General features: G+C 44.5%; 1 protein-coding gene across 1 annotated transcript in view; it reads right to left on the reverse strand.

Annotated features, from left to right (window-relative positions):
• Positions 1–26,105, reverse strand: part of CTNS (cystinosin, lysosomal cystine transporter) — a 133,240-nt gene that overhangs the window by 72,979 nt on the left and 34,156 nt on the right. The window contains exon 5 of the mRNA XM_069226343.1: positions 14,152–14,255. Within this exon, the coding sequence (XP_069082444.1) occupies positions 14,152–14,255 (104 nt within the window). The remainder of the gene's footprint in view (positions 1–14,151; positions 14,256–26,105) is intronic.

Raw genomic sequence — 26,105 nt, forward strand, 5'->3', positions numbered from 1 at the left:
AGCCGCACTCAAGAGTTCTTACCTAAGACTCTGCTTGGAAGTCCAGTCATTATAATATAGGGGTTAGCAGCACCAATGGTAGCATGTCTCCTGTCTCCAATTCTCAGCTTACCCCCTCTGGTGGTAGAGAACACTGCGGTGGTGCAGCACGGTCCTGTTCTGGATCGGCTGAGTCTGGCCAACCGGGGTCACATGCTGCAGCACTTGGCAGGCACTGGCTCTCTTCAAGCCATGCTACCTGCCGATCTGGATGAGCAAGGTGCTCCAGAGGTCACGAGGTAAGTCAATTCTCCCTCACCAAGGCAGTGGGAGGGCGGGAGGGGGCCCAGGGGGATGATGCGTTGGTATCCTTGCTCTGACTGGGCTCCATTGGTGCAGTCCACACAATAGGCTTGGATCCCACTTCGATCACAGCAGTTTCCCAGTCCTTCGCAATGTCGAGGACTTCTCAGCTTTAGAGTATCAGGCAGCCCCTCCTGGCATACAGGGTCGCCACTCCAGTTCTCACACTACGGTCAAGCTGGCCTGATGTTGGTGTTCACGGCAGCGCCACCTGGCTTACAGGGTCACCAAGTTGATCCAGCATACGGGCTACAGCCTGATTGGTATGGGTTTCTCCCACCACACTACTGGATTCACTCAACGGTGGCCCCTCTTGGCATACTGGGTCACAAAGTCACTTCGGCATAAGGGCGATGGCCTGATTGGTGCAGGAAGCAGGTTTCTCCTACCACGCTCTTCAGGCTCAGGTAAAAGTGGCCCCCCCTTCGCATACAGGGTTGCCAATTTAGTTCAGAACACCGTCTACGCCCCGATCAGTGCAGGGAGCGAGTTTCTCTCACCATGCTCCTCAGTTCAGTTCAGTTCAGTTCACAGTGGTCCCTCTTTGCATACAGAGTCATCGATTCAGTCCGGCAGGTGCGGCTCCTCCATAAGGGCAGAGGAGCGTTGTTCCCCCACCAGCAGCGGTAGCTGCAAACATCTTCCTCAAAAACTATAGTAAACTATATTTATTATAGTTTTGGGGGGAAAGGGACAGGGCCCAGAGGGGGATGAGCAATGACTCCCCCTCACTGCGCACGCATGTTTGGCCGGCCTTCTTATGTCGGCCAAACACACATGCGCAGAAGGGTCACTCCAGCCCAGCAACGACGTTGCTAGGCTGGAGAGAGCATGCACAGGCTCCCATTCTGCCTGTCAGCGCCCTGGCTGGGCGTTTTCCAGCCAATCCTGACGCTGCTCTGAGCAGCGTCAGGATTGGCAGCAGGGCAGACTGGGAGTCTGTACTGGAGGAGACGGAAAGAGCAGAGGAACGGAATGTCCAGGCCCCTTCCTTGTGATCTGTCACTGAATGAAAGAGCCCTTTGATATGAACAGGGAAAGCCTGGCTCTCCCTCATCCAGTGCTCATCTGCTAATCCCGCCCAGCAGGTGGAATGTAGCAATACATAAATCTGTCAATGTAGCAATACATAAATCTGTCAAAGGGGGGGATGATTCCTTCCACCAGACAGGTCTAGACTTCCCAAAATGGAACTCAAGGTCCTCCATGAAATGTACCAGTGCAGGCACTTCTGCACTCACTGTACATCTACAGCACACTCACTGCTACCCTTATGTATTATGCCACCACCAGCTCTCTGCACACTGTTCTGTACTGCAGCCTCTCTGTACTGTACCGGAATGTGTTATTTTAAAACCACACACTGCCAGCACACACATTTACAATGTAAGAACTGTACCACTCTTCACCCCCTCATGTAGTTTGTGTCTTGCAAGCATACGTGCTCAGCACGTTCTCACCACACAGACACTTCCACATCAACCAGATGTAGGCTGTAGCACACAGCAGCTGAACTTTTAAAAAGATGAATGAGCCTGAAGGCCTCACTCTAGTAACTCAGGGTAAAAAGGACCTGTTCATTACTACTGATCACGACACAGTATGCTGCCACCACACTTGTGCTGCTTAATTCCTGGTGAAGGCAGTAGCCTTCCACCACTATGAGAGTAGAGCTTTGAGTGCCCTCTTGGTCCAACAAGACCCCAATCCATGAGACAGGCCTATTTCACAGGGCACAAGCATGATCAGTGTTCACCTATGACAAAAGAAAATCAGCATTAGGGATCCATTCAATAACACAGTTGAGCACTGAGAACAGGGGTAGACGTCTCTCACCATGCAGAGAACATTTCCATCCCAACAGATATTTTGTCTTCATAGAAAAATAATGTGTTTTACAATGAAACCAGGTAAAAAGTGATGTCAGTGAAGGTGGCAGTGGCAGATGCATCAGTAGGTTTATATTAATGTTCATGTAGGTGTCCTTGGAGAGTGATTTTATTAATTGGTAGGGGGTATAGGTTCCTCAATCGGGTTTGAAGCCCCAACCAAAGAAGTGGTACTAATAGGTCAAAAGGGCTGAAAGTCCAGGGGGCACATGGACTCAGAGGAAGCAGAGGCTATCTGACCATAAGGCACAAAGTGGGTGCAATGTTTGATGAGCTGTAATACTTTGAAGTCAAGTGGGAGGCGTTTTCACTAGAATCTATGTTTAGCTGAAAGCAGCACCCATTATATGACCTCTGCTTCAGAGATCCAACAACTCAAACTCTGCCTGCACACCAAGTAGCCCAGGATATGCAGTGCCTACCTAAACCTCAACCCAACAAAGACAGAATTCCTCTTATTTCGCAAGAACATTAAACAGGTAACAGTACTAACAATGGCTGAATGTCAAGACCTTGTGGGCTTCAAAACCTAACTTTCAATGAAAGCCAAGTCACCTGGATTCACCCTGAACTCCAACTTCACCCTCAAAGAACACACTGTCAAAAAACAACCAAGGTCTGGTATCAGCGCTCTCATCTAAAAAAAAAAAAAAAAAAAAAAAAGTGAAACCATTTGTTCTGGTAAGCAACTTTAGAACTGATGTTCAAGCCCTCTTACTCACGCATCTGGATGGTAGTAACGCCCTGCTCCATGGCTTCCAAGGCATCACAATAGCACCCTATAAAGACATCCTATGTGCTGCAGCATGTCTCATCCAGGACTAAAAGAAATATGATCACAATAACCCCTTCCTGATGGAACTGAACTGGCTTCACTTTCCAGACCATACCACCTTTTAAAACCAGCTGCATCATTTAAAAAGCCATCACAACCAGCACCACGGCTTAGCTTGCAGACATGCCAATCAACTCTGGTGGTTTTCTGAACACCAGCAGCCAGGTCGCCAACAGACTTCAGACTAAGCAGTGTAAAAAAGAAAGAAAGAAAAAACAGGGCAGGAAGCCTTTTCCATCTGTGCACCCCGGATTGGGAACACCATCCCCGTATCAATCAGGACTGCCCCAATGCTTCTCCAATTTAGGGAAGAGTAAAAGATGCACCTTTTTACCTGTCTACAAACCAGCTACCTCTCCTATCACACATTGATTTTATGCTTGTCTTTGACCCTGTACACCACATCGCTGTCTTTTGGCTAAGTTTGCACTATAGAAATAACACATACATAAAGAAATACTGGCAAACTCAATAGGTTTCGCCTATGTCTTGGTCAATGTTTTTCTACATGCTGCACAGTTAATATAAAACTAGCATCCAAAATAAAGTAATGTTTCCATCAGGGTGTTTTTTGAAGAGAATGACCCCCCCCTACAAAAACACTAAGGCGCCAATACACACAAACAAAATACAACCACAACTCAACATTCCCTAGTGCTCTGACGCAGCTGCATGGATGTCAGCACTCAAAGCAAACCATAATCTTGGCAACACATGGCCCATTAAAACATTACCATGGGTTCTAACACCTAAACTTGAGCCAACAGGACAAAGAGACTCCTGCTCTTTTGCATGATAAGGGCGGATGCTATCTGGCGCTGGGCCAAACATTCATGAACAGCAGCTTTTTAAAGTGCCCCCTGCCAAAAAAAAACACACATTCTAAAGAATAAAGTGCTATGACACGTCCAGCACTATCCATCATAGTGTTTTTTGTTAGTTTTTTGTAACGGAGAGGGGCAAAAAAAGGAAAGGACATGGGAGGGATGGCAACAAGTAACATCGACAGGGCTAACAACAAGGACGGGGATTGGAGGAATGGGTAGTGGTAGAAAGGGACTGCAAATACATGCACTTTTAAGGTGTGCTAGATTGTGCCAGGGATAGTGGGTGAGTGTTATGACAGATGCAGTTCGAATGCACTATGAATGATGGGCCGTGGAGGCCTTGCCACCTGGTCACTGTCTTGCTCTCACCTAGACCAGGGTGGGAGGTTTGTCACAAGGTGTGCTGTAACAGGATTATCTGCATCAGAGTGTGGGCCCTGCCTCTCCCTGTCCCTGCTTCTTGAATGCAGCCCCAGCATATGACACCTTACGTTTTAAACAGCTGTTTATTCAGATGTCTCATGCATAACCACTTACGCCTTCCGTGTGCTTCTGTTATACAAACACTACTAGTGTTCCAGACCAATGATAAGGAGGCTGGGCTGCAATTTCCCATCTTCGATCTACAGAAATTAATTGGAGGAGAAGATATAAAGTGTAGCAAGGATGGGGGTTTGTCCAAGATTGCGACCGCATCAGACGCTCTTTAGCGAGCCCCGAACGGGGCCCGATCATTATCCTGTATTTTGCCGATGCAGGGGTACTGCGGACGGTGCACCGACCTGCCGAGCTCGATCCACAATTGCAGAGTCCTGGATGGTGGCAGCGGTGCCACGTGTAGCATTGCGAGGCTTGAAACGCCCGATGCTATGGAGACCACGGAGGCGGTGAAAATGGCGCCTCGCTGCTGATGCGAGGACTGGCGCTGTGAGTAAGGGCCGCAAGAGAGCTGCATACGCCCCCCCCCGGCACCCATCTTACACCCAGGGTCACACGGAGACATCCCGCGAGCAGCGACACACGCGCCGGGCTGCAAATCAAATATGCTCTTCTTTTCCCAGTGAAACTTGAAATCATGGATCAGGAAAAAACGCAAATTTTCCAATCCCCAGAGGATGTGTAGACTTGGCTGCATGCCAAAGGCCTGGCCGCAACACTTGGAAAGGAGAAGGAGACAGACACATGGGTAAACCCTAAACCACGACGGCATCGCAGGAAGCCACCCAACTCCCGCCCAGATCAAAATCAAGCAGCAGCAGAACAAGCTCGAGCAGTAGTAGCAGTGACACAATATCGCAATGACTCCTTCACTACTCTTCCCTCCGATCATATACAAACATCGGGGTCTGACACTGGTGGATCCGAGATCCGCTCAACTGGCAGCAAATAAAAACCTCAAATCACACCTGGATCAGTGGACGAAATTATTTGAACCCAAGCAACCAATGGGTTTTGCACTATGATCCAGTAGATACCACCCCCCTCTCTCATCAACCAATGGGACCTTCCTGTAGACATTGACTCTTCCGGGATCTTCCTTCATAATATATCACAGGCCCCACTGCGGGGCAACCCAGTATCTGTGTTGACATCGCCCCCACACGATGTATCTTTGGACACGTTGTTCATTAAATGTAAATTAGTAAATGTTACTTTGTGCATGACTATGCGCATTGGGCGGTGTACTATATAGTTGTGGCCCTGAGGAGATTGTTACTGAAGTTGTTTTTTTTATTTTTTTTATTTTATTCTTTACCTGCTTGATTTACCATGCTTAACATTGCATCATTGTGCACGATACTGCTACTGGGGTAATAGTAACAGAGATGAATATGAGTGGTGACCGCTGTGACTGCAGTGGGGAGATCAAGCAGTAAGCTACACCTAGTAGATAAGAAGATATTATCTCTCACGCATTGTTTTAGAAATGATGTCTAACACACCCTCACTGACCCACACTCCACAATACAGATCCTTCACCTGGAATGTAAGGGGTATGGCATCCTACATCAAACGTTATAGAATATACTTGTATCTCAAACGCCATCCGGTGCATATCGCAGTGCTCCAGAAGACACATCTTACGACCTCAGAACTAGGTAGAGTAAGGTCTAGATGGCAGAGACAAACATATGGTATGATTACATCTGCATATGCAAGGGGAGTTCTCATATGGGTGGCCCCTGGAATCTCCTTTGGCCTTATGACACAAACTATAGACCCAGAAAGCTAGTACGTCATCTTAGAAGGTAGGCTTGAAGGCACACCTATTAACTTGGTGGCCGTATATGCCCCTAATGCGAACCAAATACAATTCTTAGATTCCCTGACACCGGCGCTTTTTCAAGACCCACAAGTTCCGGCAGTGTGGGGTGGAGACTTTAACTGCATCCTGGACCCTCAACTGGACCGCTCTTACCCTGCACTATCAATTGCATTGCCCACCACTTTCAGAACTGGAGTACACATATAGAGCTTGGCGATATATGGCGCATGGGTCACCCGCACAACCTCGAATACTTGTTCTACTCCCCTGTACATGACCTACATACTAGGATAGATATCCTATTTAGCACCACTAACAATGGACCCCTCCTAGATCGCTCCGAATACCTAGCAAAAACTCATTCGAACCACAGCCCACTGACAGTGGTACTGACTTGGGGTTTATCGCGCCCCTCCATACCTAACTGGCACATACAAACAAAAACTGACATCTATTAGATCCTCCATTTCGGGAGGCATTGTCGCGGACCATCCGGCAATACTTCATAAAGAATGCTGCCTCAACCTCCTCTCAGCTATAGAATAGGAAACTCATAAAGTGGTGATTCGCAGACACTACATGGCCACTACTTGGGGGGTTAGGCAGCAGTTACTACGAGACCTCTCTGAGGTGGAACGAGACTTATGTCACACGGAAATACATGATGCAAGGCAAACTGTATCGCCCATACAGCTCCGTCAGCTCTGCATCCGTCGCCACGAAGCAAAATATGCCCTGAGTCACCACGATTATCATACGCTAATGGCTCTGCAGCATGCCCAAGGAGATTGCTCGGGCAAGGTTCTTGCCTGGCTTCTCCACGAGGTGCACTGCGGTACACCGGCTATGTCAATCAGGACAAATGATGGCACAGTAGCCATCTCACAACTGGCTATCAATGACACTTTTCGGAATTACTACCGACAGTTATATGAAAAACCGATGAACTTGGACATGAGCCATTTACAGGATCTTTTGAAAGGAATATCCCTCCCTAGTCTCACTGCCACACAACACATTATCATGGAAGAACCCATACAATTAGAGGAGATCACGGCAGCTATAACGCAAATAGCTTGCAACAAAACGCTGGGTGCTAACAGCTTGCCCATTGAATATTATACTACTTATTCCACCACCATCACCCTTCGACTATTGGAGGTTTATAATGAGGCATTTGAACAGGGATCCCTATCACATTCTTTACGAAAGGCCCTGATAGTAGTATTGCCTAAACCGGGGTGTGATGCAACAAATGTACAATCCTATCGCCCTCTGTCCTTGCTCAACTTGGATTGTAAGATACTGGGAAAGGTACTAACCAACCCGTTACTCCCTGTAATGCAAACCTTAGCACACCATGACCAACCAGGCTTTTACCAGGCCGAACCACATTTCTCAATATCAGGTGCCTTTTACATATGATCCACAACATGTCAACTGGGGACACACATCAAGTGACAGTCTCCCCAGACATAGAGAAAGCCTTTGATACCCTGGGATGGGATTTCCTTTTTGCATGTCTTGAAACAATGGGTTTCAGACCTCATCTTCCGTGATGGGTTAAAACGCTGTATAGGGAACCAATGGCTAGGGTGAAGACGGGCCAGGTGATATTTGACTCCTATAGCATATAACGAGGGACGCGACAAAGTTGCCTGCTGCCACCTCTCCTCTTTGCCTTGGCCATGGAACCCCTGGCATGTTATTTGCGGAGCCAGGCTGAAGCTTGGGGGATATGGGACTCACAATGGTTCCACGTGCTATCTCTCTATGCGGACGATGCTCTCATTTATCTTAGAGATGTACGCACTACATTATCTGAGCTTGAACAACTGTTGACAACCTTTGGGAAGATCTCGGGTCTCCAGGTCAATTGGCCTAAATCATGTGTGTTCCCGCTGGCAATATGGCCCCCTGCCGACAGACTTACCATGACCAACTCCTGCTTGCAATGGCAATATGATACTTTCAAGTATCTGAGAGTTAATATCTATCATACGGCAAAAGACCTTCTTGATGGCAACTTACATAGGGCGATTGTGAATATGCGCTCATCCCTTATTTTCTGGCAGTCACTACCGTTATCGCCGATTGGTCATGTGGCAATATCCAAGATGTTAATCCTACTCCAGTTGCTGTACTTTTTCTCAGCACTACCCATAGTGATACCGGGTGCCTTCTTTAAAGCACTGGACAGCTTGCTCTTAGATTTGATCTGGGGGGCCAGACGCCGTAGAGTAGCCTTTTCTAAACTCCAGAGGCCTCTTAGAGAGGGTGGACTGGGTGACCCAAACTTCGAGATATATTACGCAGCGGCACAATTGAAATGGCCAACCTCATGGTTGGTTTCACCACTGCATCTAGAAACGCGTGACATACAAGTCCATCTGGGGAGCGTTGCAATATACACTTGGCTAACCTATCACAATAGATCTTTCACCACTATGACCCCACTAATGAAAGTGGCACACACATGCTGGCACCATTATTTACACTTCAAGGGAGCTTATATCCCCTACTCACCGGAGATCTCAATATGGGAGGTTCCCGGGGTAAGACAGAACACACAAACCCATGATCGTGCCCACTGGATAGAAAAAAGGGGCTACCCGCTTGGGACACTTCACTTCGGAGGGCACACTCAGATCCTTTCCAGAAATTATCACAAAATATGACATTACACCTGGACAATTTATTACTTACTATACTATATTACAGATCATGTGTAGCCTTTGGGGTACAGTGTCTACTGAACCACCCATATCTCACGCATTACACTCCACTTTAGCAGCCAAGACCACTAAACGCGCTATACCCACCCAGTATACAGTATTGCACATGTCTGCAAGTAACCTTTTACAAACTGCACACGAAAAGTGGAACACAGCGCTGCCACAACCACTGACTGCAAACGGATTGGGACAAAGTGGTACACTCGGTAAGGGAGATATCCCTAAATGCCAGATATCCCTAAATTCACCCAATTTAATTCTATACATCACGCATATCTTGATCCTCAACGCATCCACCGCATGTACCCTACACATGAACCGGTTTGCCCGCGTTTTGCCTCCCCCTCAGCAGGTTTTTACCATATGGTGTGGGACTGTCCGGTGTTATAGACTACTTGGCACAAGATTACCAAGATGATATTGGAAATGACTACTCATCCTTTACTCGTGACACCAACCTCTTGCCTACTCAGCATTCGCACAAAAAAGAAAGGAGATAAATACCTTCACAGGTTTATTGATTTAGCATTTGTGTAATTTAAACGTAGGATTGACATGTCATTGAAATCACCGACTCCCTGACCATAACACAATGGCTAAAAGATTTTTTAATTTGGTCTAAAGCAGAAGCTCATCATCTCTGCTGGCTTCGAGCACGTGGTATCCTTCACACAGGAGTGGAATGCTGGGACCCCCTGGTTCTGAATGTGGAAGCCGAAAATGATTTAAATCCACCCTGAGATATGTGATCCTCACTGATAAACGCATTACTACATCACACATGCATACCCATTCAGATGCCAAAGGTAAATACTTACACTGCAAATCCTCTCTTTCCTCGGATACTCAACAGAGCACAATGCACTGCAACCATTCCGTCCCACTGTATCGCACACAAGCACATGCAAGCATGGTTATGTTTTTCTTTTCTGGTTGAAAGCTTTAATGTTATATAAAACAAATGTTTGTACACTACTATGTAAGGATGCTTTTTGAAAAAACTGGGAAAAGTCCATCAAAACACCTTCCGAATGTATGTATTTTGCCATTTTCTGCAACAATGTTAATTTGAACAACGGAATATTATATTGTACTGTATAACATAAATTTTTGAAAATCAATAAACAAACGTGAAAAAAAAAAACATTGCAAGGATTTGGGGGGGCAGACATGAGGACTGATTGTTAGGGGAACATGCTGAAGTACCACTATCTGACTGAAGACACACCTGCTTACATAGCTTGATATATAAATAGTCAGGGAATTCTAGTAAACATTCAGCCAATACAAAAACTATGAGCTGGTAATACATATGTAGAAATTCCACAACTGTGTTTGCCTACTGCTTCTGGGGCCCAGGGTAGGGTTCCGTATCTATAAACAACAGTCGTCCTGCAGATGAGGGTTACTGTGACAGTTTTGTATGACTCATAACACTTTCTGTCAACATGAGCATTACTTGTCGTGCTGGGCAGTGAGACACCCCTGAACATTCTCCTTTTCTATGAAGTAGACCAAGTATTATTACTCTTGGGGCTTAGAAGATCTACCGGGGAGGGTCCCCCAGGAACTGGGGTTCACAACATTAGAAATACATTGTTTGTGTATGAAGAAGAACCCAAAGCAAGAAATATTAATATCTTAAGGCGAGGAGAAGGTTGAAAGAACAGGATCAAGCCTGAATTATCACAATAAATAATAAGTTGATTTTAAGTTACTACCACAGCTCCCACAGAACCATATTGTGTAAGTTGAATCAAGTGACCTAATTGTTAACATCATTTTAGATTAAAGTGACATAACATGGTTGAACATCAACACTATGCATCAAAAACAGAGTGTGAAAAATGGAATGGCATCAAGATCACCACTATCACAAACTGCACTGCAGTAGTAGGATGGAAGGTAAACACGTCCCTTCCATCCTGCATCATATTTTTTAATACAAACATACTCACATTCCAGGAGTGATACCACTTACAATCGGGTTAAGAAGCAAACTGTCACATTGAGTTTCACCAAGTAGGCGTAAACCAGGTTGAAAAAGGAGAAAGTAGAGATTTCACAGCATGACAGAGTAAGAAGTCAGCCTGGCGTCAGGGCGTGACCCCTAGCCAGAGCAAACGAAGCAGATCATGCACCGTACAGGGAGCACTCACGCCTACAATGAAGTGAGTGTTCTTTGAATGACTTGTAACCCCTTTAGCAGTGCTTTAAATGGGCCGGTACTGAGTACCAGCACTTTTTTTTATTTTGCGAGGGAGAGTACCTGCACTTTTTGGAAAAAAGCTAATACTTTCAATTGGAGAGTACCAGCACTTCTCAGAAACAATCAGGTACTCTGGCACAGAGTACATGCACTTCTATTTTTCCATTTCAAGCACTGCCCCTTAGTGCACAGAATTACCAGTTAACACCCTCTGCATACTTGTGCAGAGGACATAAACGGGTTGTCCTCTGTATTGCAAAAGAATAGGTTTCTGTAGCAAACAGCAGAAACATTTTCTTCTGTAAAATCAAAGTCGGGACATGAGGGAAGTGCTTACTTTGCATCCGGAGTTTGATTATTTTTTTGTTTTGCTGTACCACCAGCTTACACAGTGCACTGACTGCACTAGAAAACATACTGAAAGCAAACTGTGTTAATGGTGCAGTCTGGTTTCACACTTGATCGTGCCTGGGGGTTATAACTCTGCCCCCAGAGCCCTGATCAACACGGGAGAGACGGTGAGGGAAAAAGCACAATGTTTCCTTTCCAGTGCTGATGTTCCCTAGTGGATTGTACCAGGCACACAATCCATAAGCAGGGATACACTTCAACGGACAGCTGGAGATCATCCTGCAGAGGGGTGGGTGCAGGGGGAGGCGTTGGTGGAGATCCTCCTAGCCATGAGCCTGTGATCCCACACCCTCACATCAGTCTTTGTGCCCATTCCCCCATGGAGATGAGGGAATGGGGGAAAAAGGGAAAAAAGGATGGGGAGTGAAGACAGCCATCAGTGGGGCAGGTTGTGCACCTCAGTAGAACGAGAGCAACAGTTTTTCAGCCCCCCACTTGGGGGTTAATTATCGGAATAGAGGATGGATTGCCAATATGCCCTCCCAGAGGGCCAGAAAACCCACTAGATATCAGGGAAATGTAGACCCAAAAATAAGAAAGGGTGGGAGTGGCCCTTCCAGACATAGGCCTTGCCATCCCCAGAACAAGCACAACAGTCTTACATGAAACCCCCGTGGACTTAAGAAAAAAATAGAGGGTAGACCTGGAAACTCAAGCCTATCATCCACCCCTAAAGACCCAACAGTACTTCTGCCCGCCTTGGGCCTAAAACATTTCCATCACAATGTCAAGTGAGAGATGATTTGGATTCTTATTAGCGCAGTTTTGAGATATGGCCAGCAAAGTGGGGGTAAATCTCAGTTTACTCTTGCAAGAGGTGCAGAATTGCTGCACTATTTGGGCTGAGAGCCCACCAGCAATGACTAGACATCGCTAAAACAAGACACCTACCAGAATCCAGGAAGGTGTAACATGCATGAATCCCACTATGTTTTCTTGCTCAGAATGCCTTGCAAACAGCAAACATTTTCCTCTCTTTTCAGTGAGGGAAGCTTCAGGAACCTGTGGGGATCCACAAAACTCCTACCACTCAGCTTTCCCACAACTCTTCTGATAAAAACCTTAAACTCCTTGTATGGCTGGACACCGTCCTGTGACAGGAAAGATTTCATCAAAATTTTGGTACGAAAAACAACCCTTTTTGGCAATTTAGGTAGCTGCAGGAGTTTGGCCCTAGCTCAGCCATCACCAATGGAAATCTACAAAACCCAGACATTTCTGAAAATTAGACAGCCAGGGGAGTCCAGCACCAAGGTGTGACCTGCATGGATCCCACAAAGTTCTGGTACCTGGAAAAGCCACATAAACCCCAAACTTTAACTAAACACATGCATTTTCCTCACATGTCTCTGTAGGACACTTCAAGAGTCTGCATCAAGCACAATGTTCCTAACAGCCACGTTCCTACACTATAATAAAAACAGTACTCCACTTGTGCGGTTCAGCCCAGAACTCGGGAAAGGAACAGCTCAAACCAGATCCTGTGCTAAGGCTATATTGACTTGAGAGATCCTGGTTTGATCTGTACCTGCCACGGAGAAAAACAGAAAGCAACATGTGCTAACTATGAAAAGACTAAGAAATAAAACAACATTACTGAAATTATAGCATCAGACATTCGATATTAGTATATTTGAAATACTTCACAGCAGAGAGTCCAGGAGATGGAAGTAGCTGCTTTTTAACAGGGGCACAAATCAAGCAATACTGCAGTATGTGGGGGGGTGGGGTGTGGGGGGGGGGTTTGACGACTGAATCAACAGTTTTTTGTACTTAATGCAACACAAACATGCTTTTGCTTTCACAGGAAATTAAAATATTAATGTAATCATCTGTGGGCCTGATCAAAAACTCCATGGACAATCCATTGAGTGCATGACTAAAGGAGACTCACTCAAACAAGCCAATAAATTAAGAGACATGGGCCAAAGTCTCTTTCCTCGCTTTTGTATGGTGCATGTTGTTTGTAGCTGTATGGTCAAGCGGTCTTGCCAGACTGCTAAAGTGGCTTTATGAGACCTAAACATAGGTTGTAACAGAACAAATAATTCAATTCAGGGTTCCAACGACAGCACTCTAAAATTATGTCCATATCAGTGTCTTCAGCAGCTGCATACCACAAGAAGACACTCTCATATTTTAAACAAAAACATATTTGTTAATTTCAACCAAAAAATAAAGCATGGCTCGCAAAAAGAAGTCTTGGTAAAATTAAAAATGTATTTTACATTATGTTATCCACTGAAAAAAATACTGGTATCAGGACCAGACATCGTTTTTTCTCCTTTAGAAATTATTTTATTCCCCACTTCCAAATGAAGAGAATAAAATAAACCTATTTCAAGACCTTATTTGGAAATCTGAATTAGGTAGGCAGAGGTGGGTGTTGTCACGTCTGATTCCACACAATTGATGCTTATAAATGCCATGGTTGTTTGTTAATATATTTCCAGGATAAAGAATTGGTAGAGGGAACACATTAATCACATAATTTTGCCACAGGATATATGGCAAAGATTCTTCAAAGGCAAAATCTGACCAATTAACTAATGTTTGAGGAAGACTGCTATTACTGCCCTGCCCTGCCCTGTGATTCATGTTAAAAGCAGACTATAAGTTAACTGTATGTCTGCTCACCCAGTTTGGTTTGAATTATTGATGTGCAGGTACGCAGTCACTTGTCCGACATCTACAGCTTGAGCTAAAAAAAAGGCCTTGTCTGTCCTCGCAGGGATGATTACCTGTAAAAACAGAAATACAAGTAAGCTATAGAACCGGAACATAGAGAAAATAACATTTTAGATAAGAGTTTATACAAAGATTAATTTGTTAAAAAGGTAATTAGATCTAATGGTTGGATTAGGCTGACCCATTGCCTGAAGTTGTATGCCTTCGTTGGCAGATGCAACATGCGGATGACATTTAAATGGACCAATGAATGAACAGCGCTGAAGGAAATCCTCTATATTCACCATTAATCCCCCTGGCCAGCTAACATGCAGTTACCCAGCATGTTAGGACACCAGCAGTCATGTTTTTCAAATATAAAAATATAAACAGTGTGGTGTGCCAAGTATCCTGCCACAAGGCATGCCTCACTCTGACTTCTACCCCCGATCGGTTCCACTGACTACAAACCAAGAAATGTTAAATACGAGGAAGGGGACTATTTCCTCAAAGTTGTAGTGATAAATAATGGAATTCACTGCCAACAGCATATGTCCTACTGTACGCACTTCCACACTCCCCCAATAAAAACGTTACTTCACTTGTGGATGGGCACATTGTAGAAGAGAGGACCAAGGAAAGGCCACTACTAAGTCAAATTAATTTCCCAAGGCTGGTTCTGGAAGAGTTTCACCACAAATGGTAATGTTTAGGAGCCCTACCAACCACAGTCTTTTTTTAAACCTAAAGGCGCAGGAGGCCGAATCTGTCAGGATTACACTATTTTTTCTTATTCAGAATGTCGTGCAAAAGCTAAACTGTGATCAAAGCTACACTAAATCCAAGCATTCATGTGCTGTGAAATGTTGTATGGTGATGGCAAAAATAATGAATATTTTTTTGTTCCTACATTTTCCCAATAAAAGGGTTTCCCACATGTATGTTTGGGTATATCATATGGAAGAGAAATGGGCTACACCCACGACTGTGGGATATGCTTTTTATCAGAAGTGTAAGAACTTAGGATGGTAGAGTTTTTGCAGTTAGCTCACAAATGATGCTATTCTTGCACACTAGCTGTTTTTAACTATTGTTTAGGCCTTTGCTATAGCTTTTAAGTTTTACTTGTTGGTAACAGGCGGGGGAAGACGCTCAATGGTTTTTGTGGCATCTAATGTGTCTGTGAGGAAAGTATTTTTTTTTTTTTTTGCATTTCGATTGTAACCATAATGCCCTATTTTCTCCTTCCACACTGGATGCCACTAGGCACCCATCTTGGTCGGTGTTCAAGTTGTAGTCTAGCTGCTGTTAGTGATGGCGCAGAATTGTGAATGTACCATCATGCCTTACAGAATTGACATGATTATGTAATGTTTATATTATGTGTTTAATAGTAGTAATGTAAAGATAAATGCTAAAACTGTATTATTGAATGTATGTTCACTGTAGAGAAGTAGAAGTTTTTATTTACATGTATTTTAATGTGTGGTTTAACATGTTGAATTATAACACGAATGCACATTTGTATTCATGTAGCTCTGAAAATGGTATTATGTAATTGCATATAACCTGTTTCATTTATGAGTCATATATTCATTATAATGGAAAGATGCATTTATAATCATATATTCAAAATGTGATTAAGGCTATGCTGAGTTAGTGTGACCGAAGGCCTGAAATGTTTAAATTTCCCGTGTTAATCTTGAATGTAGAGTTCTGTTTGTATTTTAATATTTTTCTGTTGCAGGTGCGTTCGTGCAACGTCTACAGTTAATGAAAGGCATGTTAAGTGTGATAGAAAGTGGGGTACTGGCGGATACTTTGGCAAGGACGAAAGAAGCAATAACAGTTGGCTTTAAATTTGTAATACATTTTTAAACTTTATCCTCCTACTCCTGGATTTAATGTGTAGCCCAATTGGTTAAACTGTAAATTGATTTGAAGAGTTGATTTGTATTCCCCTTTCCCGGCGGGACTTCTAAAAAGAACGGAGCTGGAGCTTCTTCACTGGTTATGTGCAGGCAAAAAGACACCTATTTCAGGCCACCTGCAGGGTGTCCGCGGTGGTACTTCTACTGTTCTTGCACATTAACTATTTTTTAAGGTCCATGCCCTTGCTTTTATTGCTCTTGTTGTGTAGGCTCTCATTTATTTTAATGAGACTACTGGATTTTGAACAACAAGATCGTGCACGGTGTGGGAGACTGAGTCTGACACACTGTGGATGACACCTGTCGCCCTAAATCGGGATTTTGCTCTGGCTAACTACCAGTGCCTCATCTCTACCAGAAGATAGGGATGATTGTGCAGCCGACCGCATGACATATTGGGCTTCTCAGGGAAGTGGTGGTCACTCAGGTCGCATCCGGTTCTCTCACTCACAATTCGGTCTCATATATAAATGACAATAAGAAGCAGTATAAGTTTTAATGACTGGTTTAATAAAACAACTGCATTTTAGATAGCAAAACGTAAGCTGCAATAACCAGGACGACACAACATGACAATATTAAAATGCTGACGAGGAGAGTGAAGCATAAGAATAACACTATCATATTGTCACTAGGATTTATGGACTATTTCCTATCTGAGCACAGCATGTTAAGCTCTAATTATGCCTTTCAGGTTCCCCCAGGAGGACATCAACCCTCATACCTGAGCACAGGCCTGTATTCTGCGTTAGCATCTGCAGCGAAGCATTCAGCAATCAGCATACAGTCGTGGTTCCCTGGCTGGAATCTCCCTCTTAACGTGTAATGGGACTAGGAAGTGTTTTTATAATAACACAGCTGATGTTCTAAGAAAATGTCCCTACGTAAGGATGTGTATTTTCTACAAATGTTGGAGACTAAACTTCTACCACATTCACCGGCAATGTACCAAACTGTAGCCTTGACTGATGCACAAAGTGATCAAGAATGTCTTGTTTGAGGACACAGTGCTGGGCTAAGCAAAAACAGTTAGATAAATGAAAATAAAACGAGACCGTAAAACTGGTTATTATAAAAAAATAACAATGCAATGCCGAATAAAATATATCTAGGTCAAAGTGCACAGCGGCCTAGTGTATTAAACTAACGCGCATGGAGCTATAACTAAAATGGCTACACAACACTGTTAACATACTTTATACTTACTTTTTTGTAAGTCTTTGGCATAGCTTTGAGCTCTCCTTGTTGGGAATTAGTGAGAGCGATGCTTGATGGTTATTGTTACGCATGTTTGTTGTGGCGCCTCATGGGTGAGGGTGGAAAGTATTTTATTTTGCACTTTGATTGTTAGACTATTTGGACTGACGGGGAGTACTCGACAACCCAATGTCATTTTCCCTCCATGCACACCGGACATGACCAGGCATCCATCATGGTCGGCAATCTAGTTGCTAAAGGTCATGTGCAGACAAAAGGATGCCTTTTTAAATCTGCCTCCAGGGCGTCCATGCAGCAGGCGAACAGGTGGTGCGCTGAAGGCAAGCTTGTCAGTGTGTTTTCCACACAGAGAGCTGCTCATCTTGCTATTAACCACAGATGTTTTAAGGCATGGGCAAAGGTGGGAGGGGGCTGATAGAGCCATCTCTGTTCTGCAGAAAGGCTTGCCCTGATGACCTTGAATAATTCTTAACACGGTTTTCCTTTAATTTATTTTAAAGTGGGTGATGTGTGAGTCTATTAGAGGCATTTTGCAGAGAAAACGTGTGTTTATGTTTTATGAAACATCCATAAAATAGTCTCTTTTAGTTCAAAATAGAGGCTTCATATGAGCAATTGAAGTGGGTCACAGAGATTACTTGCAGTAATATTAGTTAGCAGCTGCTGTGTTACAATATTAAAAGACCAGGTCACTATCCCTGAATATTAGGTGTAAACACATTTAGAATTTGAAACGCGCATGTGCGCTGTCAGTGACCTGGCCAAAGAGGGCCTGACAGAGCTGAAACTGAATCATAAATTCAAAGCTGTTCTGAACAGGGCCCCCAAAATATGTTTGGCCCAGGGGCCCAAAATCCTTACGATGTCCCTGCTATTCTGGTTGCATTTTGGACCAAGTGAAACTGGTTGTCTTGCTTATTCTCGCAACGAGGTATTGACCACTGGTGAGTCATGCTTAGGCTTTGGCCAGTTCAGAACCTCAAAAGTGAAGGTTTTGGGTTGGGGAATCCACTGTGAAGCCAATGTTGAAGAGTTAATCATCCGCTGAAAAATGTTGCTCCTTCACCAGTGAAACAGGGAGCCAGCTTGCCTTGCACTTTAATCAATGTGTGCTTCTTAGTCAAGCAGTTAGTGGAGATAAAGAGACTGTCACTCATAAATTAGACATGCTTTTTATTATCATTCTTGGACTTACAACGTCGGTCTGGCCAATAGGGAAATCATAAAGTGACCAACAGGCTGGTCAGACAGGTCAGTGAGTGGGCCGTTTTTTTTTTTAGCACTTTGTTCACCTGTTTTATGGTCTGGTGGGCCGGTGTTTCCTGTGGATTTGCCTAATATTTCTACAAACATTACCTGAAGCAAGCACAAATGCATGTAGTTCTTCCATACTTTGTAAAACAATTATAGCTTCTCTTTACAAGTTCAAAACTGTCCCATCTGCAAACATGGGACACTTTTTTAGCTTTCTGACTAACGGGTCCACTTTTATTTTGGTGCTCGGGCCTATTGTGTGTTCTATTCCAACCATGTGGACTTCTGAGGACTCCACACCTGATTTGATAGCTGCCTGCCCCGAAGGCTACAACGTTTTTCATTTTCTCCCACCCCCATATGAGAGGTGGAAGCCTATTATCTTTAACAAGGGTTTGATGGCTCAGCCTCTAAAACACCTTCCTTTGACAGAACGACTGGTGTTTTCTATTTCCCTTTTCCCCCACAGTATCATTTGTTAGCAACCCTCTGGAGTTTGGATCGATTTTTAGGATGTACTTGCAGACTTTCTGGCCCCCTGCATACTGCCTTTTTCCTATTGGAGTGTGGACCAAGCTCCCCAGTAACGCGCAGCCAAAGACCTGATCAAAACACTAGCTGCTTTACACCTCCTTCTCCACCATGAGGATCATATGCTTGATTTGATTTCACCACAGTGAGTGTGGGTACTATTCCTCGAGTCGAGTCTGTTCCAACCATTTCCTAATTTATTTTAGGACTAACATGGTTTAAGGAGGGGCAAGGCTCAAAGGGGGTTAATAGGAATTCTATAGTGGTACGCTCAGAGGTCAAATTATCAGCAAATAATCCTATGTATAACTTAAGAACTTGAAGTTCTCGGCGGGAGATGGTCCAGTTAACAGTGACTACAAGAACTATCTTGAATCAGTCACTTCTGCTCTGGAACCTGTGCTTCCTCTTCATATCCACTGCACAAGTGGCCAGTCTGATACTGCCTGGTACGATGATTCACTGAGAAATGCCAGAAACATCTGTAAAAAACTAGCATGGGTTTGGTGAACCAACTATGCCTCAAAGACTAGATTGATAGGCATTAAAAACTAACAAAAAGTTGGTACAAAGTGCCAAGTACAATTTTTTTACAAAAGTATTTTGGAAGCACATCACACTTTCACTGAGATTTTCCCAGTTGTATCCTCCCTGACCTCTTCTTCATGCACCAGCCAAACCTTTGACCATACACAGAAGTTCTGAGAAAAAATGTTTAAATTCTTTGATGGGACAATGTCCAAGAAGTGTGAGAGTCTGGTGGCCCTGCCTAATAGCTCATGTTGTGAGGTCAGTCTGAACGACTCCGCTGTATCTAGTCTGGCCTGTGAAACTGAGATATCTATGTGTACCAAGTTTGAACAGTTACCCCATTTATGGATTTGGCAAAATTAGTCACATCCGGACCCGTTCTGGACCAGATTCCTTTAGCAGTCTGAAACGTGCTAGCTGCTTGTTTGGCAACCCCTCTTCTGAGCAACTATAATAAATCCATCTTGAAAGCAACAGTGCCGGACAAGTGGAAAACATTTGTCGTTGTGGCACTGTTGAAGAATGCCAGTGTTGACCTTTCCACCTTTAGCAAGTTTCACTCTATATTGCTGATGCCTTTTCCTGTCACAATTTTGGAGAAGTTCATCAAAAGCCAGCTTTCTCAGTCTGTTGAACAGCACAACATCTTAGACCTGGTACAATCAGGCTTTTGCCTTGTATATGGGATGAAAACTACTTTGATTTCTCTCCTGGATGACTTTCAAATGTCGGCAGACAATGGCCACTTGATTCTGCCTGATTTGTCCGCTGCTTTCAATATAGTGTCACACAAAAGATGGCTTTTAAGGCTAGTCGAGGCAGACAATCAGGATTCAGTCCTTCTATCGGTAAGTTCCTATTTGGAAAGCAGATGTCAGGATGCTCATCTCTCCCCATTTTGTTATGAGTTTTAGGCCTTGTTGCATGGCATTTCACAGGGCTCCCCATTGAGCCACACTATGGGGGTCATTCCGAGTTTGGCGGGCGGCGGTTGCCGCCCGCCAAACTAACCCCGTCGAAAGACAGCTCCGCGGTCAAAAGACCGCAGGGGCATTTCGACTTTCCCGCTGGGCCGGCGGGCGACCGCCAAAAGAGCGCCCGCCGTCCCTGCCTAAAAGGCCCTGCAACATTGAAGCCGGCTCCAAATGGAGCCGCGGTGTTGCAGGGGTGCGACGGGTGCAATTGCACCCGAAGCGATTTTCACTATCTGCAAAGCAGACAGTGAAAATCCTGCTGGGGCCCTGTTAGGGAGCCCCTGCACTGCCCATGCCAGTGGCATGGGCAGTGCAGGGGCCCCCAGGGGCCCCACGACACCTGTTCCCGCCATCCTGTTTCTGGTGGTGAAAACCGCCAGAAACAGGCTGGCTGGAAGGGGGTCGGAATCCCCATGGCATGGAGGATTCTCCCAGCCGGGGGAAATCCGGCGGGAAACCGCCGGACTCGGCTGGGCGACCGCGGCTGTCGGAATAGCAATGGAAGCACCGCCAGCCTGTTGGCGGTGCTTCCGTGGTCGTCGACCCTGGTGGTCGATGACCGCCAGGGTCAGAATGACCCCCTATGTTTTATTTATATATTTGCCCTCCTTACACGATTATATGTGGTGAAATTTATGGACTATGCTGACAACATACAATTGTTAATTTCTATTTACAACAGAGGTTCAAACCCCTGTGCAGTCTTCAACAACTGACTGTGGGTTTCTGGCTGTCTGGAGAACAAGCTGACCCACACAAGTCAGGCCAATCATCTATCTACAACACGTTTCTCTCTTTTAAAGTTGTTATAAAAAATCTGTCCATTTTTTGTTTACCTTTCCCCTTATGACCATTGCTGGCTCAGACGAACATTCGTAGTTACCTGGATTTTTCTAATTCTATGTTCCTTGGGTTACGGGCAGGGCTCCTAAAAAGGCTGCAGCATATCCAGAATGCCGCTGCTAGACCAACTCTACAGTGACATCATTTAACATCTGCCTCAGCTGTTCTTAAAATCCTACACTGGCTACCTGCTGCAAAAAGGATCAGCTTCGAAGCCTTGGGCTGCAGACACAGGGTGTTTTATAGAAAGGGAGCCTGCTATCTGCAGCTTAAATTTATTAACTGTACTCCTGCACGCAGGTTGCACTCTTTTGATGCTCTTCAAGTTGTAGTAGATTAGATAAGCATAAGCGGGTGAGACGGGTGGGGTACAGGGGTAGGTCATTTTCTGACACAGCTGCTCCTTTCCTTGCACAAGGTGCATGCTCAATTTCTATTCAAGAAAGCCTTAAAAACCTGGCTTTATGAACAATAATTAGTCATGTTCTCACTCTTTTTCAGTTCTAAAATTAGGATTTACCTCAGTACGTTCTATAAATCTGTTATAACAAACCATAACAAATTAAGGCACATAAAAGTGACACTGTGTTTTTTCCCATAGTTTAACATTTAGAGGGCACACTGCATAACGAAGTGTGGTGGGATCCATGCAAGAAACATATGCCTTGACCTTTCCCCCTCGGATCGGTTTCTAATATTTTAAAAAACATTTGAGTGTTTGGCGTCAGTAGAGTTGATGGGTACTACGAAAGCCCGGCTCCAAATGCCCAAATGTACAGACGTCTCCAGAAGCATGAGTAGTAAGGGTGTCTAGCATGGTGCTACTACAACATTCATTTACACTTGCATCATTTTTCTCACCACGTATGAAATTAAAGGAAGTGGAAGAAAAACATGAGCAAATATCCCTGACCAGCTTATCCACAGTGCACTGACAATGACTGGATGTGAAGTTTTGTGTTTTCCAAAGTGGTAAACAAATCAATGATAGGAGTGCTTCATTGGAGTATGTGCGTTTGAAGGACTATGGGAGTCATCTCCCTGTCCTGGGCTTTTTGTTCTACCTTGCTTATCAGGTCTGCAAAGTCGCTGTACATCTCCAGCAGATGCTCTGCAAAGAGCCGGATTTGATACCAGATGGTCCAATGCCAGATGTCCTGGGCCAGTGCAGACAGGTGGGGTGAGTGAGTGCCCACCTAACCCCCAGGCACTCCCTTCCTGGGGACTTTTAATAACGTCCTTGCAGTGCACTGTGAACCAACTGAAGCCTCTACAACAAGCAGGCTGGAAGGCCCAGATACAAAGCAGTGGCAAAGCCTAATCAAGAGGTTATAAGAGCATGTATCACTGTGTTTTGCACCTGGAAAGGGAGCACATAAAGGAATTTCTTTACAGATTTTAAGAGGCCAAAGCAGAAACCAACCACTGCCGCTAAATGACGGTCTAAGGTTAACTGACAGTCGATCTTTATACCTAAGTTGCGGGCAACAGTGGCAAACCTGGCCAGCACTACATGCCCAAACGAGGAGGAGGGAAGCCAAACAACGAGATCTCTGTTATCCTGGCATTACACTGTAAATTACTAGCCCACATCTACTGCAAATACACTGTCAGGCAGTTTTTAAACATCCTACGTCCTTCAGGAGAGTTTTATTTCCATAGAAAGAAAAAGCTGCGTGTCGTCAGGATATGACACTACATGGACCGCAAAGGACTCAATTAAGGAAGCCAAAGAGCCATACAAATGTTAAAAAGGGTTGGGCTCAGAGCAGGTTCTTGTGGGACTACAAACTTGATCACTTTATGGTTTTAATACGGTTGGATGCACAGAGAGCCATCCAGACAGACTGACCTGTCAGAGAGGAAAGAGCCAATCCATGCCAGAACAGAACCTCTGACTCCTATGTCTTCCAGTCGTTTAAGGAGAATAAAGTGAGACACTGTGTCAAAGGCAGGGGATTGATTGAATAAAATCAATGCATCCTGTTTCCCCTGATCAAGTGCCAACTTGATGGAATCTGTTATTTCCACTAGTGCCGGTTCAGTACTATGTCCTGGCCTTAATTTAGACAGTGAGCAGTGTAACACGTGACCCTGTCCAAGGATTTGAAGAGCTGTCTATTAAAGAGTTTCTTCTTTGACACCGCTTGTAAAAGTGATAGAGGCCTGAAATTAGCAGGCTCTGATCTATCCCCCGGGGGTTCTTTTTATTAACAAAATTAGTCTAGCCTAATTCCAACAAGTTAGCATAGCAGCCGATTGGATGGAACTGTTGAATAGTTGATTCAGAAGCAGATTAATCACCTTCAAGCTAGCAACCAAAGTCCGTGCTTAACATGGAGCATCAGGCGAACAAAATTCAGAAGAATAGATAGCCTGTTCAGATTCTTCGTGATTCGAACAAACTCGCACAGGTGGTTCGACAAGATGGAATTTTCTCCATGTTTTCCACCATAGAATCTGTCCTCAAAATGTCAACAGTTTTAGTGATCTTGTCCTCAGAAAAGTCAGATAACTCATCACATAAAGGTGTCAGAAGCTTCTAAAGGCTGTGAAAGAGTGACTGGGTGAAGATTGCATTTTACAATTTTGAAAATGCCTTGATAATGGTTATTGGAGCCAGCTTTTCGATCAGCAAAAAAGGCCACTTGAGTTTTCTTAATCATTCCATTGAAGTTATTTAGGGCCCTTTTATAAATTTCTTTATCCTTAGCAAGACAATGCCTTGCCCGACAACTCTCTAGTTTCTTGCAATGTTTGCACATTATAGAACTCATGTTGAAACCATAGAGCCTACACATGTTGTCTAGAGTTGGTAGGAGAATTTCGATTTTTCATTAGGGATAATGTATTTGCCATACTCAGTAGCCAATAATGGACCTGCTGAGGCATCTGCGTCTGCCTCCATATTCATGCAGGATGAAAAGTTTCCTAAAAGGGACTCTATATCCGACTCCTTAACTCTGGAGCAATTCCGATACAAGGCCGACCTCCTCAAAAAAACTTCTGGGGAAGTGATCCTGAACACTCCGAGAAAATATAATAGAATGATCAGGCCTATCTATGTTTTAAATATCCTTCAGTTCAACCTTACATTTAGAAAATATAGGGTCTAAGATATGGCCACTTGATGAATGTGATGATTGATAAATTGCTTTAAATTTGAGATCTCCCAAAACCATGAAATATGACAACCGAAGAAGGTAATTAGCTGTAACATCATCCAACTTTAAGGAACTCTACTGCGTACCTTGGGGGTTGGTTAATCAAGGTTCCTGCCAAAGAAATTTGAGGCGACACTGAAATACAAACATCCAGAGCCTCTGTTCCACGAAGCTCAGTCAGCTTCAATGTGGCACATTTAAAACAATTCTTCAAAATAATAGCTACAACCCCAACTCTATTACCTATTCTATCTACATGCACTAAAGTGTAGACTCCAGGTATGGCACACACAACTTCAGGCACAGAGAACTCAGTCATTCATGTCTCCATTAGAAATAAAACATCCACATTATTCTCACTGAGCAGGTCAAAATTATATAGCATGTTTTTATACAGAGAGTGCATATTGAAAAGAGGAGCTTGCACTTACACACACCCCTCTACCTTCTTTCACAGAGAGATCTGAAAATGAGAGTACTGCCACTATTCACCCAGGGGGAGGGTGCTTCACATAGATCACCAACATGCAGCAAGTACAGGATTTCCATAGAGGCTCATCTCTACAGCTGGTATTGTTGTGTAGCCATTTTAGTTATAGCTCAATACCCGTTATTTTAGCAAACGTGGCCTGCCGCTGTGCACTTTAACCTAGATTTATTTTATTCAGCTTTGTTTTATTATTTTCACTAAAGCCACATTTGCAGTCTTGTTTTATTTTCTCTATATAGCTGTTCTTTGCCTAGGCCAGCACTGCGTTCTTAAGCAAGATATTCCTTTCACTCTGTGCTTGTCTCAAGAATGCAGTAAGATAGGTTGCCGGCAAACGTGGCAACGCTTTGTCTCTAGTGTTCATAAAAAACATACACACTTATGTAGGGACATTTTCTCAGAACATCAGCTGTTTTATTATAAAAATACTTCTCTGACCCATACACTTTAGAAGGAGATTCCAGCCAGATGACCACGACTGTATGCTGATTGCTGAACGCTTGGCTACAGCTGCTTATGTAGACTACAGGCCTCTTGCTCAGGTATGAGGGATGATGTCTTGCCAGGGGAATCTGAAGGGCAGAACTAAATCAAATCAAATCATTAGCATTTATAAAGCGCGCTACTCACCCGTGCGGGTCTCAAGGCGCTAGGGACAAAGGGGGTGGTTATCGCTGCTTGAACAGCCAGGTCTTTAGGAGTCTCCGGAAAGCGGAGTGGTCCTAGGTGGTCCTGAGGCTGGTGGGGAGGGAGTTCCAGGTCTTGGCCGCCAGGAAGGAGAAAGATCTCCCACCTGCCGTGGAGCGTTGGATGCGAGGGACGGCAGCGAGTGCGAGGCCAGAGGAGCGGAGGGGGTGGGTGGGGACGTAGAAGTTGAGGCGTCTGTTGAGGTATTCCGGTCCCTTGTCGTGGAGGGCTTTGTGAGCGTGGGTGAGAAGTCGGAAGGTGATCCTTTTGCTGACTGGGAGCCAATGTAGGTGTCTCAGGT

This window comes from Pleurodeles waltl, chromosome 3_1 (assembly GCF_031143425.1).
Source record: "Pleurodeles waltl isolate 20211129_DDA chromosome 3_1, aPleWal1.hap1.20221129, whole genome shotgun sequence".
In the NCBI taxonomy this organism is placed as follows: domain Eukaryota; kingdom Metazoa; phylum Chordata; class Amphibia; order Caudata; family Salamandridae; genus Pleurodeles; species Pleurodeles waltl.